At 41.8% G+C, this 20,744-nt stretch overlaps 1 protein-coding gene across 3 annotated transcripts in view; it reads right to left on the bottom strand.

Annotated features, from left to right (window-relative positions):
• Positions 1 to 1,634: 1,634 nt before the first annotated feature.
• Positions 1,635 to 20,744, bottom strand: part of CASS4 (Cas scaffold protein family member 4) — a 105,458-nt gene continuing 86,348 nt past the window's right edge. For all 3 annotated transcript variants that reach the window (XM_073580666.1, XM_073580668.1, XM_073580667.1), the window contains exons 2-8: positions 10,172 to 10,597; positions 6,988 to 7,098; positions 6,677 to 6,808; positions 5,233 to 6,570; positions 4,173 to 4,250; positions 3,037 to 3,105; positions 1,635 to 2,732 (exon numbers count right to left, since the gene is read on the bottom strand). In XM_073580666.1, the coding sequence (XP_073436767.1) occupies positions 2,316 to 2,732; positions 3,037 to 3,105; positions 4,173 to 4,250; positions 5,233 to 6,570; positions 6,677 to 6,808; positions 6,988 to 7,098; positions 10,172 to 10,597 (2,571 nt within the window). In that variant the 3' untranslated portion in view covers positions 1,635 to 2,315. The remainder of the gene's footprint in view (positions 2,733 to 3,036; positions 3,106 to 4,172; positions 4,251 to 5,232; positions 6,571 to 6,676; positions 6,809 to 6,987; positions 7,099 to 10,171; positions 10,598 to 20,744) is intronic.

The raw sequence follows: 20,744 nt of genomic DNA, 5'->3' as shown, positions 1-20,744 counted from the left end.
TTGGCATCAAAGACCTCGCCCTATCCTGGATCTCCTCATACCTTTCCAACCGCACATTCATCATCTCCCACTCCCACAGTACCTCCTCATCCCACCCTCTCTCTGTTGGAGTCCCACAAGTCTCTGTTCTAGCACCCCTACTCTTCTCGATCTATACACTTGGTCTGGGGCAACTCCTAAAGTCCCACGGATTCCAGTACCACCTTTATGCTGATGAAACTCAGATCTACCTTTCTGGCCCAGATGTCACCTCCCTGCTGTCCAGAATCCCAGAGTGTCTATCAGCCTTATCCTCCTCCTTCTCCTCTCGCTTCCTCAAGCTCAATGTTGCCAAATCTGAACTCATCATCTTCCCTCCATCTCACAGATCTTCCTTACCTGACCTATCTATCACAATTAACGACATTACGCTTTCCCCCGTACTGGAAATCCACTGCCCTGTCCTTCAAACCACACATCCAAGCTCTTTCTACCTCCTGTCACCTCCAGCTCAAAAATATTTCCAGAATCCGTCCTTTCCTCAACCCTCAATCTACTAAAATGCTTGTGCATGCCCTCATCATCTCCTGCCTCGACTACTGCAACATCCTTTTCTGTGGCCTCCCTGCTAACACCCTCACACCTCTCCAGTCCATCCATAACTCTGCTGGCCAACTAATTCATCTCTCTCCTCGCTACTCCTCCGCTTCTCCCCTCTGCAAATCTCTTCACTGGCTCCCATTCCGTCAGCGTATCCAGTTCAAAATACTGACCTACAAGGCCATCTATAACCTGTCTCCCCTATGTGTCTCTGAACTAATCTCCCGATACCTTCCCTCACGTAATCTCCGGTCCTCCCAAGACCTCCTCCTCTCCTCCACACTTATTCGCTCCTCACCTTACCGCCTCCAAGACTTCTCCCAAATATCTCCCATCCTCTGGAATTCTTTGCCCCAACATGTCCGACTATCAACAACATTCGGATCCTTCAGACGGAACCCGAAAACCCACCTCTTCAAGAAAGCCTACAGCCTGCAATGACCCCGTTACCTCCTCACCACTACAAGAGATATCGCCTCAACCAACACAGTAACTGCTGCAACCCACCAACCTACACTCTCCTTCCCCACCATCCTGTAGCATGTAAGCCCGAAAGGGCATGGTCCTCTCCCCTCTGTATCAGTCTGCATTGTTAGTTTGTTTACTGTAAGTGATATCTGTAATTTGTATGTAATCCCATCTCATGTGCAGCGCCATGGAATCAATGGTGCTATATAAATAAATAATAATAATAATAATTAATCTACCGTATATAATGCTCTGCTTATTGTAATTATAGAATGCTCTCCTTCTTGTAGATTAGTCTACAGAATGCTCTCATTATTGTAGGATGTTCTTTTTATTGTAGATGTCCTGCAGCCATGAGGTACTGGGTTTGGATCTGACCAAGGACATCATCCGCATGCAGTTTGTATGTTCTCTTGTCCGCTAGGATTTTCTCCTCCTCTTCAAAAACATACTGGTTAAATGGCCTGTCTAGGGAAATTAGATTTTGAGTGCCTTTGGAGACAAGGGACGGATGAAAATTATGACAATCTCCGTACAGCATTTTAGAATATGCTAACACCCTATGAGAAATCGAAGGAAACCAGGGATGAAGAATAAAGTGTCATTTAAATATTCTTTTCTATTAAATACAAATTCTGTCAAAATACACATAAAAAGACAAGCAAATCTGTACAAATGTCCATTTGGAAATACATTTACAGTATAAGGATGTTCTCATTGCCTTCATGTTCAGCCTAAAATGAGAAGGCGGAACATAATACTGTGCATCCCTTGTGTATATTGATAGTTGTTTGCTGGAAGACTGAAATTTTCATGCGAATGACTCGGAGGTTGTCGACAGGCTCCCCCATTAATAGTGGGAGCATGTTGTATTTTGTTAATGTTTTTTTTTTTTTTGTCGATCGCCGACTAGCTTGGGAATTTACACAAATGAGACAATACTTCCTGGGTAAAAGGGTATGTAAATGAGCAGCCCTCCAAAAGGAAGAATATCATCTCAAATGCAACCTTAAGGTATCTACCCTAAGAGTACTCCTTTCTTTAAAAGCGACATACCAGTAGAAAACAAAATAAGGGACACCAAGATGTTCTCTCCAGCACAGGGTATTGGAAGAGGAAAATAAGAGGATGCTGAAGAGACACTTAATCAATGGTAGCAATAGATACTCCAACTTCTTTGGCTTTACTGGTATCCTTGTCTTTGACCGTGGGTCATTTTTATTCACAGTATGACAATCCATTTTGTATCTCTTTGACCATTTCCACTCTCATTCCACCATTGCCCGAAATAATTGTGTATAGTTGGACAGCTCATTTGTCCTACATTGAAGCTCCTGCATGGTGGCCATGTTTGGGTACTGAATGGCAGCAGTTTTGGTTGCTATGGCCAAGTTTTTGAGTAGACTACAAAGCTCACTGCTCTTGAATAAAATGTCATTGCGAGCTTCATTGGTCTTGACGTCTTGGCAGAGAAGGTCCACCAGCTTCTGTCCGACCATAATAATCAGTTTTCCGTGGGTGATGAAGACTTCTGGGGTCTCATTTTTGTTGAGGCTGTCTTCAAAAACACGGATTGCCTTCTGGAGAGCGCCAAAGTAAAGGTAGCAACTCTCGGAGAGTGCAATCTTCTTGACTGGTTCTGTTGATTTAGGAGCTTCTGGTTTCATTGTAAGGACTGTTGGTTCCTAAAGAAAAAAATAGAAGGAATCAATGTTCTGTTTTTATCATAACAACATTAGAGAAATGCTGTCCTCCTGAAGAATCTTCAGGATGAGCACATAGACATCAAAATATTGATGGTTTTAACTAAAACTAAATTTGTGTCAGAGAAGTTGCTTGTAAGCCCCTTATTTCCAGTATAGAAACAGTATGCTCACTAAACATACATCTTAATGGAGTAGTCCAGGGAAATCACGGTCATTGAATAACATCCTATCTCCCGCTAGCTGTTCAATGAATATTGTCTGATCTTATGCAAACCACACTTACTTTTGAGAAGCCTGTTCCAGGGTCACTGCATGAATATAGCCTTGATTCAGGTTTCAGCCATCCTTTCCTCTAAAATAAAATAGAACATCGTCAAGATCAATTTTTCCATAAAAAATTGACAAAAATATCTATATGTGAATTGTATCCTATTTTCACATTATATTATACTCCAGGAGCAGCGGTTTCATTAAAATGTATATAAAAAGATTTAGTTTTTTTCTGGGAATCATTGACACAAGCCATATGTTACGGGGTTACAGCAACAGAGAGGAGCCAGAAGACCGCAGCGTCTGATTGCTCCTACTCCTGCTCTGAAAAGAAGCATTTCACCTTCTTTTTAAATGGTGTTTATTTCTTTTGGCAGAACAGGGGTTAATCGACCATGTTAGAAGCTCTGGGAGTCTGAGTTCTCAACTGAGCTCGGTTAGCCACTCCTATCCCCTATATAATCTGGGTCTTGACTCAAACACATGTCAGAGTTAGCTTATGCTGCATGGTTTGGAGGAGAGGTGTTTTGGTGTTTATATGAGAAGGAGTTTGGAGGAGTTATATGTGACTGTTGTTTGGGTTTGTAAGTGTGATATATCCCTTCTCTCCTCTTATTTAGTTTTTCCCCCATCCTCCACTCCCTGATGCAGTCCTCTGTTATATGTGAGTGAATATTTGTATGCCTGGTATTTTCTGTTACCCCTTGTTTGTGTTGCCTTGTTTGTCAGGTTGGTGTACTGCGGTGCACAAGCAGTTCCCCACTTCCCTGGGTGGGGGAAGGGAACAGACCGAGGGCTGATTCAGGAGATAAGGCAAGGGCGGCGGCCTCAGCATCTTCACCTTCAGAAGTATCCTGGGGAATAGGGCAAGCTAGGGCACACCCTAGTGTTAGGGACAGGGAAGGAGCCCCTGGTCACCCAACAGCGGAGTCATGGCACCATATCTGTACAGTTGTGGTCACTTATGTCACATGGCTCAAAATAACGCTAATGTAAGGACACATCACCACCAACTGGATATTAGCAGTACTGAAGCCTTAATTAGATTTGCAAAATAAATCACTCAGTGAAGGGAGTATGATTGATTTCACTGTGAAGAAAGACCCTTCATTGTGAATATAATAACTATAAGTTGAAACTGGTCTTTACCTTTTCTTCAGGACTTGTCTTGTTTTCCAGCTGTTGCATTGGAGATAAGTTCTGCATTTTCTCAAAATCCTCTTTTTTCTGTAGAAGAAGGGAAATAATACATTAAATAAGTTTTCCCTTTAAGAAAAATGGACTCCAAACACTTTAATGTACATAATAAACAAAACGTGTTTTTTCTTCAATGGTGATGTCATGTTGACTGCTCACATTAGCACTGCAGCCAGTCATTAGGCACAGTGACTCGTGTCACTACACCAGCAAAGCTACTGTGCTCACTGATTGGCTGTAGCGGGGACGTGAGCTGTCGATTAGAGGTCACCGTTGCAACCAAAATAAATAAAAGTAGAACAGCAGGGGAGAGTCGGCAATGGACCTAGGGAGGGTGACTATCTGGTTCGTTTGTTATGCTATATTTATAAAAAAGTTTGGGGTCCAGTTTTCCTAAAGTGCAAAACTCCTTTAATAGAAGTTCTAAAATGCTTTAATCAGTCATTTGATCCCTAACGTTGATCTTGTGACTATAAATGTTTGGAGAACAATTTCAGTATCAGCTAACCACAGCCCATGTCCGTATCTCCTGGTAGGACATATGCATGTCATAGATGGAGATCCCCATTCAGGACTTATCTCCATCATGTAATGCTAGATTTACATTGTATGGCTAGCAGACACTTCGCTCAAGAATTCCAGCTTGTCCTCATGGGTCAGAGAAACTGGATCCATTGTGATCAACTGATTGCTGCACCAACAATATTTTGAAAAATGAATGAACAGGAGTAGAAAAACATGGCTGTCATATCTGTTATAGGTTATATCTAATATTGCTCCTAAGCCCTACTGAAATGACTAGAACTATGATGCAATAGCACAAACAACCTGTAGACAAGTATGGCGCTGTTTCTAGAAAGAAACAACAACATTGATTTCTCATCCTGTACATCCATTTTAACACTGAAACCCTTTAAACCTTCTTACACATTACATTCAAGCTCTTCAATAGGAACTAGTTACCTTATGGAGTTATAAAATGTAAATATCTTTGGTAACTATGGAAATTTACCTGAAGGTAGACATATCCATTATCTTCCATAGTTTTCTGCCTGAAGAGCTGGCGTTTTTCATCCTTGTGTTTTTCAGTGGTTTTATTGACATATGATTCCTGAAGAACTTTGGTTTCTTTGCGGAGGGAAACCTGTGGCTTTTGGCTCACCACATGTTCTTTCACAGGTTTCAGCTTCTTCTCATTCTCTGTTTTTTTAAATAAAAGTTTTCCATTGGCTATAATAATAGATACAAAGCGCTTGATGTCATCTGGAATTGTCCTGGCCACCATGACAAACTGGTCAAGATCATCAGGTGTCGTATGAGGTTTGTTAATGACCAAAGCCTGAAGCGACCATTTGCACAGATTTATAGCTTCCTGATTTTGAGAGAGGGTCTGGAAGGAGTCTGTAAGGGTTTGTAGCTGGGTATTAATCCTCGTTTGGATATTTGTATCTGTTAAGTGAGAAGCATTGATCTTAATGCTCTGGGCAAAGTCTATGAACTGTTCTAACGAGAGGATAATACTGTCTACAGCTCTGTGAATGTCCTCCAGATTGGCCTCCATGTTTTCCTGAAGCCTCCATTTGCTGCTCACAAAGATCATAAGGCTTGCTATGGAACTCGACACCCGTTCTTGAAGTTCAGTAATCCTCTTAATGGCCACTTCTGGTTCTAGAGTCACCTTGGCGGCATTTTCATCTGGAAGGGACAGCGTAAAGGATTCACTAGAACCACTGGATGAAGTAGACAAGGTGCTGGTTCGACTTTCTGAGCTAGACACGGATAACCTATCTTTGTCAAGTCTGTGTAGAGAAGGTTTAGGATTCCTTGGAAGTGGTGGAGGTACATCATATATCCTCTCATTGTATGGTAGACTACTCATCTCAAACTTTGGGGGAGACCCAGCAGATGATCCTCTTGGGATGTCATAAACATTTTCCTTGGAATCTACGTGATTCAACCCTTGCATTCCTAAAGTGGATGAGACTTTCCATAAGCTTCCATTTTGATGTGGAACAGAAATATCTCGGGATGCAGGAACATCGTACAGAGTTTGATTAGACGTTGATGATGGTTTACTTTGCTGTGGTGGGACATCATATATTTGACCTGATGCACAATGGGAATGAACTGGTCCATACCGTGTTGGAGGCACGTCGTACACCATACCTCTGTCTATGGATATCTTTCTACATCCATCTTTTAAATTATTTCTCTCGGGGGATATTGGGTAGTCGTAGATCCAGTCTGACTTCCGGGGGTTTGGTAGAGTGTTGTAATGTGGACTTGCAGGTGGAGTTTCACTTCTGTTCTTTTGGTGAGCCAATGTACCCATTGGGGGGATGTCATATACCTGTAATAGGTACAAAGTGGTCAGCAAAGTTACACAGATGATATTATGGATATATGGACCCTCAGCAGATGGGATATTTTGTATATTTTAAAGGTATCAGACGTACATTTGAACCTTTAGGAGTCTTGACGTTGCTTCTTCCTGGAGTGTCTGGACTAGATGGGATGTCATAAATTTGCTGCTCAGACAGGGTGAGAAATGGAGAACGTCCATTGACTGGAGATGGTGTGGTACCTCTCTAAAAATCAGTACACATGTGAAAAAGTTAATATAAAAATAACTGTATGTTAAGGTGTATGATTGAGCAACATAAGCATGTACCAATAGTAGTGGGATTTAGATGAAGCATCGTCAGAAAACATCTTACTTTCAAAAGGAAAATGTAAGGTCAAGATGAATTATCTAGAAGGTACTCACTTGGGAGACAACTGAAACATTCAGCTTAGAAGGTGGTACGTCGTAGACTTCTGGTTGGGATATGTTGGTGACGTTCGAAGCACGTGACGCTCTTGGGAGAGTTAAGAGATGCTGTAGGACAAATGACATAAATATTATAACCTCTTTAAAATAGCCAGTTTAAGGTTTGATGTAAAATTATATGACCAAGTCATATTGAAGTATATGACCTAACTGTAGGCCAAGAAGTCCTATTAGGCAATAAGATTGGGCCACCAATGGAAGTGAACAAGAATAACTACTGACTAAGAGCATGAAGGAGCTACTCAAGCATCTTCATCTTGTTGGCTTCTGAAGTGACCATCCATTCTGGAGTTTGGAGGAGCATTTAATGGAATTCCCCTTTAAGGTTTTTTTTAAGGGACTACAGTAATTTTACTTCTACATAATACAAGCTTCTCTTTTCTGATCTATTAGTTTTTACGTAAAAAAAAAAAAAACACGAGACATCTATAAATACCACATTTTGCTGACTGACAGAAAACATGACAGTCCTTGGAATGCAAGCTGGACATGCAGCCTATGAAGCCCAGCGCTCTGCCTACTGTCCCCTCTTTCGCTGTGCCGGGGACATCAACCAGCTGCTGGTAACAGCTGACTATGTCGAGAGCTTAAACATTTGTGTTGCACAATATCCCAGAGGGTAAATAAAAGGAAGAGAACTCATCAGAGATCAGTACTTACAGCCTAACGCTGCATCTTTTTTTCATTATATTCAGAACATTGCATTACTGGTGTAAATGCAGAATACAGTACAATTCCTTTAAGCATCCTCTGGCCTAGAACATTTTTTTATCTGACATCCCTCGAAAAATCCTACTCATTTTTACCTGGATCAACAGATAATTCTGAATTTTCACAATTCAAGACACTGGAACGTGAGGTCAACATAAAGCCACGTTCAGACGTTCAGTATTTTGGCTACAAATACTGATGCTAAAATACTGACCAAAGCTTACTACACTCAATAAAGACGGTTTAAAAAAAAAATACTGACCAAATACTGAACGTGTAAACGTGGCCTAATTGGGCAGTACGCTCCCTAAGATCACTTTCGTAGTGCGGCCCAAAATTTTAAATCCGCGCCCAGGCTGAATGCTCTTTTATTAAATCTCTTTTCAACTAAAAAAAATAAGTAATTCTGCTGAAAGAATGTTGTAATTTCTTAAAGGGAATCTGTCAGTAGGATTAACCTCTCCCACCCCATACTGCATGAATGGGCATGCAGGTTTCTGAAGTGTTAATCAATTGACAACTTTATTTCTTCTGTCTGTTGCTGCATTCTCTAGGAATCAGCGTTTTTAATCATATGCAAATAATGCATTACGTTCTCTGGGCATGACAGAGCACTTAACATGCCTTTGCCTCCAGAGTTTGTTCCTTATCCAGCACCACCATCTTTAGCTCACTGTCTGTCTGACATTAAGAGAAAGGCAAGAAAATCAGACCGTGATCTATAAATCAATCTAAAGACACTGATGCTAGGCGGGGAAACAAACTAAGGACACAAATGCTTGTCCAAGTTTTCTGCTACGCCCAAAGCACTTTGTGCCTCATTTGCACATGAATGTAAACATTAATTTCTCAGGAATGCAGCAACAGGTAGAAAATATGAAGTTGTCGTTGGATTTACATTTCAAATACCTGAGTGCCCATATATGTGGTTTGTAAGGGGAGGTTGATTATACTGACATACTTCCTTTAAAGAGAAGATGTCAGTTAGATCAACTGCCCTTAGCCACCTATATGGGCATGTAGGTCATAGAAAGTTGAATAAAATGATATATTGACCTCTACAATAAATTCAATGGTTTCTGAGCAATCCACTTTTTTCTTAATATGTAAATTATCTGTTAAGATCTATGATTCGGACATAGATCTTGCTGAGAATCTGCCTCCAGAGCTTATTTTAAATGAAAGGGGGCGTTACTCACTGACAGTCTGCTCTCCTGATCTATGTGTCTTGCAGTCGCAACACTTCTTTCCATTTAAAATAATTTCTGGATGCAGATTCTCAGAGAGATCTATGTCCTGCCCATAGATCTTAACAGCTCATTTACATATTAATAATCCCACGCCCCGAGGAAGAAGCTGTTTGCTCCGAAATGCGCGTCGGGGACAAGGCCGATATCACTGCCTTCACTGCTCCCAGGTAATTATATTGCAAATACAATGATCTATCTGGCGTTGAACTTGTCCTGAGCACTTGCTGTGAAATGGCCCCTTTTGCATTATGTTAGGGAGACTGGTCAGTCTAATCATAGGTATAAGTATTTTCCTTATGAGGAGTTTTCAGCATATGCATTGACCAATGTATTTACAATGACGTCTCTCTGACCCCCTATGAAGGGTATCCATTTATTACTCTATACATCAGGTTAATTTTTCCTGGTGCTGTGTTTGCAGTGTAGCTGGCCTTCATTACCACTGTGCACGTCTCTTTCTGTACTCCCCCCTATTCCATGTACTGTAGTGTCCACATTTTATATGTATTATCAATAAAATATTGTTCTTTATGGATTTTTTGACTGCTTGTCCTTTTGGTTGATTTCATATTAATAAAAATGTGGATTTCTCTGGAATAAAACATAGGATCACAGATATCAAGGCATCATTTTATTCAACTTTCCATAACCTGCATGCTCATATAGACAGTTTAGGAGGGTTGATCTTACTAACAGATTCCCTTTAAGATGATGACTTCTGGAACATTCTCCATAGTTATTGAAATTTCATCTTTTATAATGATCATCATAATTTTTAGTCATGTCAAACAGCAGGACCATCTGACTACCGATATTGCTTTGTTGATTTATTAAGGTTTCCCCCACTTAGGTTTTTATAATGCTGGGGAAATGAGAGCACACTTACGTACAACTTCCCCCACTCCACACACTATCTCCTGTCCCTGCTCTGTACATTTGTAGGAAATTGCACAATTCCTACATACTTTTATGGGTTTATTCTTTTCTGAGAAAGAATCTCCACAAACTGAGATGGTAAAAATAGAAAAATCTGTAAATGCAGATTTCCAGGGTGGTTATATCGGTCGTCCAAATTTAAAAGAAAAAAAAAACGAGACTGAACAGAATAGGGATGACTGAAGAACTTCTAGTGGCTGGGACTCTTCATGTTCTCGATTTACCTGGCTGGAGGAGCTGTTGGTTCTTTCGTAGAAGACTTGAGCAGGAGAACAAGTAGGAATCTGATAGATGTCCCCAGATATTGGCTTCTGTGTTTCCGGAGTGATGTATAGGTTTTCCATCCTCTCGTACATGGATGCCACCTCAGTCTTGGGTGCAGAAGGCACTTGGTAGATGTTCGGAGAAGATTGTTTCCTGCCCAGGGAGTTATAGTTTGACTGTGCTACCGGGGACTCATTCTGGGGTATAGTCAACAGTTGTAACCGGTTGGCCGGAGCAAGACCTTGTCGTCCATGTAGATAGCACCTCCACCAGCCCTCACTACCCAAGACATTCTGATCTAGCACGGTCAGGATGTCACCCTTTCGGAAGGCCAGCTCGTCCGGGCATTCTGCCTTGTTGTCATAAAGGGCTTTGGCCAACATGTTCTACAAAGCAAAGAAGACATGAAGTTTAGGGCATATCTTATTATAAGGTAGGACACAGGATCAGTAGTCTTTTGAGGCTACTATTGGTTGTCCTGTATGTGTGACTGTAAACCACAGTGAGGCAGAAAACATTTAGTCCTATACTTATTCTAATATGGTTCTTTGCTCTGTTTTTAAATTTCACAGCATCAAGTCATGATGATAAAATAATAAAAGAAGGCATACTCACCCCTGGACTCTGCTGCCCGCTGGACAAAAAGCAGTGACTTCACTGACCACAAGTGACCTGACCACTGCTGCCAATCAGCAACCACTGCATTCAGATCACTTGTGGTCTGTGCACTTCCAGCCCAGAGGATACTATTAAAAAATAACTTTTATTTGTAACATAACTTTAAAAAATTCAGAAGACCAACAAAAAAAACCCAATCAAAACCTACTGTCAGAGTATTCTAAGTCACAAAAAAAGCATTCTCATCCAATTGTAAAAGGTGCTACATGCATTAATATCTGACTAGTGATGGTAGGACTAAATGTGCAAAGTGTCATAGTGCAATAACGTGTATGAAAAGGGAAGAAAATATGTGGATCTCACCCAATTCAGATGCAGGCTGTCATCTCGGTCACGTCCATATGGGTAGAAGCATCCCTCACTTTGCCCTGTCGTGCCACCTGCATTTGCTTCTGCTCTGACAAGGGCAGTACCCAAGTAGGGCAGCATTATAGTAGTTATATTCTTGCACTTAGAGGCAGTTTTATAGAAGTTAGATTCTTGTACATAGAGGCAGTATTATAGTAGTTATATTCTTGTACATGAGAGCAGTATTATAGTAGTTATATTCTTGTACATAGGGGCAGTATTATAGTAATATTCTTGTACGTAGGGGCAGTATTATAGTAGTTATATTCTTGTACATAGGTGCAGTACTATAGTAGTTATATTCTTGTACATAGAGGCAGTATTATAGTAGTTATATTCTACATAAGAGCAGTATTACAGTATTTATATTCTTGTACATAGAGGCAGTATTATAGTAGTTATATTCTACATAAGAGCAGTATTATAGTATTTATATTCTTGTACATAGGGGCAGTATTATAGTAGTTATATTCTTGTACATAGGAGCAGTATTATAGTAGTTATATTCTTGTACATAAGGGCAGTATTATAGTAGTTATATTCTTGTACATAGGGGCAGTATTATAGTAGTTATAATCTTGTACATAGGGGCAGTATTATAGTAGTTATATTCTTGTACATAGGAGGCAGTATTCTAGTAGTTATATTCTTGTACATAGGGAGCAGTATTATAGTAGTTATATTCTTGTACATAGGGGGTAGTATTATGGTATTTATATTCTTGTACATAGGGGCAGTATTATAGTAGTTATATTCTTGTACATAGGGACAGTATTATAGTAGTTATATTCTTGTACATAGGGACAGTATTATAGTAGTTATATTCTTATACATAGGGGCAGTATTATAGTAGATATATTCTTGCACATAGAGGCAGTATTATGGTAGTTATATTCTTGTACATACAGGGCAGTATTATAGCAGTTATATTCTTGTACATAAGGGCAGTATTATAGTAGTTATATTCTTGTACATAAGGGCAGTATTATAGTAGTTATATTCTTGTACATAAGGGCAGTATTATAGTAGATATATTCTTGCACATAGAGGTAGTATTATGGTAGTTATAGTCTTGTATATAGGGGCAGTATTATAGTAGCTATATCCTTGTACATAGGGGGCAGTATTATAGTAGTTATATTCTTGTACATAGGGGGCAGTATTATAGTAGTTATATTCTTGTACATAGGGGGCAGTATTATAGTAGTTATATTCTTGTACATAGGGGGCAGTATTATAGTAGTTATATTCTTGTACATAGGGGGCAGTATTATAGTAGTTATATTCTTGTACATAGGGACAGTATTATAGTAGTTATATTCTTGTACTTAAGGACAGTATTATAGTAGCTATATTCTTGTACATACGGAGCAGTATTATAGTGGTTATATTCTTGCACATAGAGGCAGTATTATGATAGTTATATTCTTGTACATACGGGGCAGTAATATAGCAGTTATATTCTTGTACATAAGGGCAGTATTATAGTAGTTATATTCTTGTACATAAGGGCAGTATTACAGTAGATATATTCTTGCACATAGAGGCAGTATTATGGTAGTTATAGTCTTGTATATAGGGGCAGTATTATAGTAGTTATATTCTTGTACATAGGGGCAGTATTATAATAGTTATATCCTTGTACATAGGGGCAGTAATATAGTAGTTATATTCTTGTACATAAGGGGCAGTATTATAGTAGTTATATTCTTGTACATAGAGGCAGTATTATAGTAGTTATATACTTGTACATAGGGGCAGTATCATAGTAGTTACTTTCTTGTACATAGGGGGCAGTATTATAGTAGTTATATTCTTGTACATAGGAGCAGTATTATAGTAGTTATATTCTTGTACATAGGGGCAGTATTATAGTAGTTATATCCTTGTACATAGGGGGCAGTATTATAGTAGCTATATTCTTGTACATAGGGGCAGTATTATAGTAGTAATATTCTTGTACATAGAGGCAGTATTATAGTAGTTATATTCTTGTACATAGGGGCAGTATTATAGTAGTAATATTCTTGTACATAGAGGCAGTATTATAGTAGTTATATTCTTGTACATAGGGGCAGTATTAGTTATTTTCTTGTGCATAGGGGGCAGTATTATAGTAGTTATAGTCTTGTACATAGGGGCAGTATTATAGTAGTTATATTCTTATACATAGGAGGCAGTATTACAGTAGTTATATTCTTGTACATAGGGGCAGTATTATAGTAGCTATATTCTTGTACATAGGGGATATTATTATAATAGTTATGTTCTTGTACATAGGGTCAGTATTATAGTAGTTATATTCTTGCACATAGGGGCAGTATTATAGTAGTTATATTCTTGTACATAGGAGGCAGTATTATAGTAGTTATATTCTTGTGCATAGGGGCAGTATTATAGTAGTTATATTCTTGTACATAAGGGCAGTATTATAGTAGATATATTCTTGCACATAGAGGTAGTATTATGGTAGTTATAGTCTTGTATATAGGGGCAGTATTATAGTAGCTATATCCTTGTACATAGGGGGCAGTATTATAGTAGTTATATTCTTGTACATAGGGGGCAGTATTATAGTAGTTATATTCTTGTACATAGGGGGCAGTATTATAGTAGTTATATTCTTGTACATAGGGACAGTATTATAGTAGTTATATTCTTGTACTTAAGGACAGTATTATAGTAGTTATATTCTTGTACATACGGGGCAGTATTATAGCAGTTATATTCTTGTACATAAGGGGCAGTATTATAGTAGTTATATTCTTGTACATAGAGGCAGTATTATAGTAGTTATATACTTGTACATAGGGGCAGTATCATAGTAGTTACTTTCTTGTACATAGGGGGCAGTATTATAGTAGTTATATTCTTGTACATAGGGGCAGTATTATAGTAGTTATATCCTTGTACATAGGGGGCAGTATTATAGTAGCTATATTCTTGTACATAGGGGCAGTATTATAGTAGTAATATTCTTGTACATAGAGGCAGTATTATAGTAGTTATATTCTTGTACATAGGGGCAGTATTATAGTAGTAATATTCTTGTACATAGAGGCAGTATTATAGTAGTTATATTCTTGTACATAGGGGCAGTATTAGTTATTTTCTTGTGCATAGGGGGCAGTATTATAGTAGTTATAGTCTTGTACATAGGAGCAGTATTATAGTAGTTATATTCTTGTACATACGGGGCAGTATTATAGCAGTTATATTCTTGTACATAAGGGGCAGTATTATAGTAGTTATATTCTTGTACATAGAGGCAGTATTATAGTAGTTATATACTTGTACATAGGGGCAGTATCATAGTAGTTACTTTCTTGTACATAGGGGGCAGTATTATAGTAGTTATATTCTTGTACATAGGAGCAGTATTATAGTAGTTATGTTCTTGTACATAGGGGCAGTATTATAGTAGTTATATCCTTGTACATAGGGGGCAGTATTATAGTAGCTATATTCTTGTACATAGGGGCAGTATTATAGTAGTAATATTCTTGTACATAGAGGCAGTATTATAGTAGTTATATTCTTGTACATAGGGGCAGTATTATAGTAGTAATATTCTTGTACATAGAGGCAGTATTATAGTAGTTATATTCTTGTACATAGGGGCAGTATTAGTTATTTTCTTGTGCATAGGGGGCAGTATTATAGTAGTTATAGTCTTGTACATAGGGGCAGTATTATAGTAGTTATATTCTTATACATAGGAGGCAGTATTACAGTAGTTATATTCTTGTACATAGGGGCAATTTTTATTATAAAACCCAAACATAAATACAATTATAATAAAACAAAAATCATCCAGTATTACAAAACACAAACCACTTAGGTAATATATACACAGCACTAATAATCAGATCATATTCATCAATAAATTAAAGTGTCCACACCTGGGGATGGAAAAAAAAAGTTAGAGGGAAAAAAAACAAAAAAAAAAAAACACAAAAAAAAAAACAAAAAAACATTATCATATTTTCTAACTGAATTTTACGTTTCTCCATAACGTTATGTTTCTTGGACTCCTTCCAACTTCTAGTGATTTTATCCACCGGAGTTCTGACATAACCTGATTGGCGGCAGCGGTGTGATCGAACGGCTCATTGTGCAGTGACACCCGGGTTCTCATGTGCCAGTGATAGTATTTGATGACACTGATTATAATGTACATTGTCTCTCTGTTGATGTTACTAACAGTGGAGGGGACACCATAGATTATGTCAGGATACTTTAGAGTCCGCAGTCTGGGGATTTTTAGATTATCTGACACTTCCTCCCAGATCTTCCTCCCTCCCCAGCAATCACATATAAAGTGCTCCATAGTTTCCTCCTGCTGACAACCAAGGGGACAATTCCGATCAGAGACACACAGATGTTTCAGGTTCCCTCTGACAAAGAGCCGACTATGCAGTGAAAGCCAAGTGACATCAAACAGTTTAGGAGGAAGCCGTTTCCCGTTTAGGAACCTAAGGCTTTCCTGCAGGGTGGTGGTGACACAATCTCTCAGGGCCAGTGGAGAGTAGAAGAAAGTCCTACATACACGAGCATACAGGTCTCTTCTCGTACTGCTCTCAATGTAAGACCTCTCCAGTCCCCACCTCCTAACACACTTCAGACCATAGTCCAGATACTGGGGGAGGTGGTCACCTGTCCATCTCCTCCTCTTGAGACTGCCGCCTCGCACCCAAGATTCTGCAAAAGGCAATATCCAGTACCTGATACTATTTACCCACAGGGAGCTACTGTTTGAGTCCATGTTCCCAAAATTCACCTTTAGAAACAAGGAGTCAAAGAAAACCCTTGGATTCAACATATCCAGCCCACCCTCTCTCCGCCGTAGGTATGTTATTCCCCTCTTTATCAGGTTCATCCTATTCCCCCACAAGAGCTGGAAGAACAGGCTGAAGAGCCTCGCTGAGAAAGATTCTGGTAAAGGGAAAATGACAGAGACATACAAGAAAACGGGGACCAGGTAAGTCTTCAACATTGTGACCCTTTCTCTGTAGGTCAGCCTCCAGTTCTTCCATCGTTGAACCTTTGCATTTCCGGTTTCCAATTTCTCCTCCCAATTTAGCGTGGCATTATCATCCCTCCCAAATTTAACCCCTAGGATCTTAATATGGGTGGAGGCTTTGGAAAACTGCGGCAGATCAAAGCTGGGCTCAGTATCTAATGTCCACAGAGCTTGACTCTTTTCAAGGTTGACCAGAGACCCGGAGGCCTCTGAGTAGCTTCTGATGGACGCAGATAACATCTGCACCTCACGAGGATTGGAGATCACCAGCGTCACATCGTCCGCATAGGCAACAACATTCAGAGGCGGGCAGTGGGGGACCGGCACCCCCTGAAAATCGCACTCCTGCAGTGACCTCAGAAACGGGTCTAGGGCAAAAACATACAGGAGCGGACTCATTGCGCAACCCTGTCTCACCCCCGCCCCAACTCCAAAAGTGTCACCCTGCCAACCATTAATCAGAGGAAAGCTCACCGCCTCTCTGTACAACGTCTTCACCCAATCCACAAATTGTCCCGGAATACCGTACTTTGACAAAGTGGCCCACAGATAGTCATGATCAACCCTGTCAAAGGCTTTAGCCTGGTCCAGACTAACAACATATCTCCCACACCGCAGAGCTTTACATCTCTCAAACATCTCTCGTATCGAGATGACTGCTCCAGAGATGTTCCGCCCTTTTACTGTGCCAAACTGAGAGCCTGCCAACAGTGCCGGGGACAAACAGACTAATCTAGAAAATAGGATCTTTGCTAGAATCTTCCTGTCCACATTCAAGAGGGCAATCGGCCTCCAGTTCTTGATGTCACTCGGCTCTTTACCTTTAGACAGCAGAATTAACGAGGACACTCTCATGGATGGAGGCATCAGGTGATTTTCTAGACAATTTCTATACACATCCACGAGAATTGGAGCCAGGAGGTCTCTAAATTTCTTATAAAATTCTGCCGTTATACCATCTGGACCTGGTGCCTTCTTCAGATATAACTTATCAATAGCCTCCTTAACTTCTTCCACCGTTAATTCTGCTGTCAAAGGAGAAAAGTCCAGATCATTAGTATCAGGCGCTGGAGTTGCCTCCAAGAATTGAGCCATCTTATCTTTATCCAAAACTTTCCTCTGAAACAAGTCAGCATAGTAAGATCTCACCACCTCCAGGATACCCTCCCGTGAATCCTGCAATACACCCTGGGAGTCAATGAGACCCGTGACCATTTTTTTGGCCACCCTCTCCCTGCAATTCTCAAAGGGATCAGGGGCCCCTAAGGACCCATAATCCCGTTCAAGAACCAGGGAGGTATACCTGCTATACTGATACTGCTTTATCTCAGATTTCAGCCGGTCGATCTTCACTTTGTCATCCCCGCCCGCCGAATACAGTGACTCCAATTCTTTGCGCAGCTTTAGGTACTGGCTGTACTTATTCCTCCCTTTATTAACTGACAGTCTCTTTAAGAGGGATCTGATATCCTCCTTGACGTCCTCCCACCAGTCGGTCATGTTGTCATAGAAGTCAACCCTGTCTAGATGAAGCTGGATAAGGGAGTGAACACGGCTCTGAACATAGGCATCATCCAGGAGACTGGAATTAAGCTTCCACAACCCTCTACCAATGTCCGGACGGTTAGAGGAACCCAAAGAGAAGCACAAGGCGAGGTGATCAGAGTAAGGGACGACCTTCTCACTCAGGGCGCCGACAGCCTCAGTAGGACTGACAAAAGCAAAATCTATCCTACTGCTCCTGTTGGAACATGAATACGTGAATTTTGGCTGTCGCCCACCCTGTGTGAAAACGTCGGTCAGTCCTGCCTGCATTATAACGTTATGTAGGACCTTACCGTCCCTGGTCACTGCCCTGCCCGAGGAGCTGTCACCTGATGTCATTATGGCATTAAAGTCCCCCGCCATCACCACTGGAAGAGAAGTGAAGAGGTAAGGCTTGACGTCATTAAACAGCTGGATCCTGTCCGTCACTGTCTGTGGCCCATAGATGTTAATAAGCCGGAGTCGCCTCCCATGGACAGTGACTTCCAGGACCAGACATCTTCCCATGACCACCTCCGTCATCCTATGCACAGTCACATCATTGGTGTTAAACAGGACAGCGACCCCGGCGTAAGGCTCCACAGCCAGTGACCAGAAAGAAGGACCGGACCGCCATTCCCTCTCAGCCTCTCTCATAAGCCCCAGAGATGTCAGTCGTGTCTCCTGCAGGAAGATGACATCTGTGTCCAGATATTTGAGATGTTCATACACCGTGTGTCTAGTTCTCAGCTTAATGCTATTCACATTGCTCGAGGTCACTGTCAATGAGAACCCCGCCATCACAACACAATATAGAAAGAGCAGAGTAATAGCCATCATCATGAGTCAGAGATGTTCTGTCCACCACTGGTGTCCATGTCAGACTCTACCTGAGGGTCTACAGATAAGGGCTTCCGCTTTGGTGGGGGATGGTCCTCTATGTCCCTGTCACACTCAGCATCAACTTTCCTCAACTCTTCCTCATAATCGTCACCATTGGAGTCAGATAAAACTCCATACTTGTTGGACACGACCATCACTCCTGCAGAATTCTGAACCTTCTTACTAGCACTCTGACCAGTGTCATATTCTGCCTCAGGTTTACGGGAGGATGTGTTCTTTTTCTTCCTTTTATTATTATTAATGTTCCAGTCATCAGATACAGACAGCGATGCTGAAGGGGGGGCTATCTGAGGCTGCTGGACCTGATGGACGACCTCCATGTTCCCCTCTGCACCCTGCTTCTCTGGTGCTGCCTGAGTGGACTCCTGGTGGGCATCTGAGCTGGTCAACATCTCTCCTGACATTAAACACTCCTCCTCATGTGTCCCTGCCACCACATCCTCATCCTCCTGAGCCTCTGCCCCTGCCATCACTAACTCATCAGGGAAGACTCTGCAGATGTTGTGCCAGGCGTCTGGACAGTCCCTGTGAGGGTGGCCCATCTTACCACAGAGGTTGCACCTGACGTCCCGGCAGTCTGCAGCGACATGGCCGATTGCCCCACACAGACTGCACTTCACCACAGTACAGGCGTTAGCCAGATGACCTTTCCCACCACATTTGAAGCACTTTCTGGGTTGCCCGGGATAATAACACCTTCCCTTCTCCCTCCCAATGAAGAAGGAGTTGGGTAAGTGGGCAGTGATGTTATTACATTGCCGCAATTTTACCAAGACCCGCCACCCCATTGTCCAGATACCATCCTCATCTCTGACCTTGGTGAGTCCAGAGACGAGGTCACAGTGTCTCCGGAGCCACACCTCGATGTCCTGTGGAGGAACGGCCTCATTCCAGAAGGTGATATTCACTGTGACAGTGTCCGGCCTGGAGATAGGAACCAACACAAACTTATTCCAGCCCTCAGCATCTCTGAACTTGGGGTAATTGGCCCAGAATCTATCCAGGTCAGACATGAGCTTGAAGCTGACCTCGTAGCCCTGCCTGTCCTGAAGATTAGACACTGCCAGTATCTCATTTGCCACAAACCCCATCTGGCCGCAGAGCAGCTCTCTCACCACATACCTGCGTTGTGGCAGATCCTCCTTGGCACCTATGTATTTAAACCGCACCACATTAATGCGCTTGAATGTCTGGCCGGTGTACCTGGCGCTGGAAGTGAAGGATGGGGCGCCGCGGCTCCAGGCATTCCTGGGGGGCACCTGCCGGGTCACACTGGGCTGACTGACAGGGAGAGGGCCTGCAGGGGGGGATGTCACACCTTGTGGACTAGATGGCAAAGGGGGATAATCACACATATCATGCACATTATCATAAGCAGCATCATTATCATCAGACAGTGCGACGTCCAATACAGAATATGAAACCCCTCCAACCCCCGACCCCATGGGCACAGCATCCCCAGCCACAGTCTGTGCCTCAGCCTCAGCCTCGGCCTCATCAGCACAAACAGTCTCACAAACACTGTCCTGCTCCTGTGTGGGGCATTCTGGGACCTGTGGTGCCTCTGCTGGAGTCTGCAGTGTGTGCTCCTGTTCACACTCGGCTGCCTCAGCCTCATCAGCACAAACAGTCTCACATATACTGTCCTGCTCCTGTTTGGGGCATTCTGGGACCTGTGGTGCCTCTGCTGGAGTCTGAAGTGTATGCTCCTGTTCACACTGAGCTGCCTGCTGCTGCAGCTGTTTCCCCTCCTGGAAGCAGAAGCGGGCAGCCTGTAACACTGGCCGTGTCCGCTGCTGGGGGGTCCCGTCCTGAACATCAGGGGTCCTGGCCTCTACAGCACAGTCCTGCTTATAGGAGGCGAACCGCTCGCGGTTCCTGTAGGTCTCTGCCAGGGGCCCCATGCTCTCCAGCACAGACTCAGTGTCCTGCACAACACTCGCCAGCTGTACACCCAGTGTGTTCAGTCTCAGGTCATACGCCTCATTACTGGCAGGATTAGCGGTCTTTAGACTATAGATGAAGTCTACCTCCATTTGCAGCGCTTTTTTTTGCTG

This window comes from Dendrobates tinctorius, unplaced genomic scaffold (genome assembly GCF_039654945.1).
Source record: "Dendrobates tinctorius isolate UK_male_01 unplaced genomic scaffold, ASM3965494v1 ptg000065l, whole genome shotgun sequence".
NCBI lineage: Eukaryota > Metazoa > Chordata > Amphibia > Anura > Dendrobatidae > Dendrobates > Dendrobates tinctorius.
Note: the sequence above shows the minus strand (reverse complement) of the source record. Positions and strands in the feature narration are given on the sequence as shown.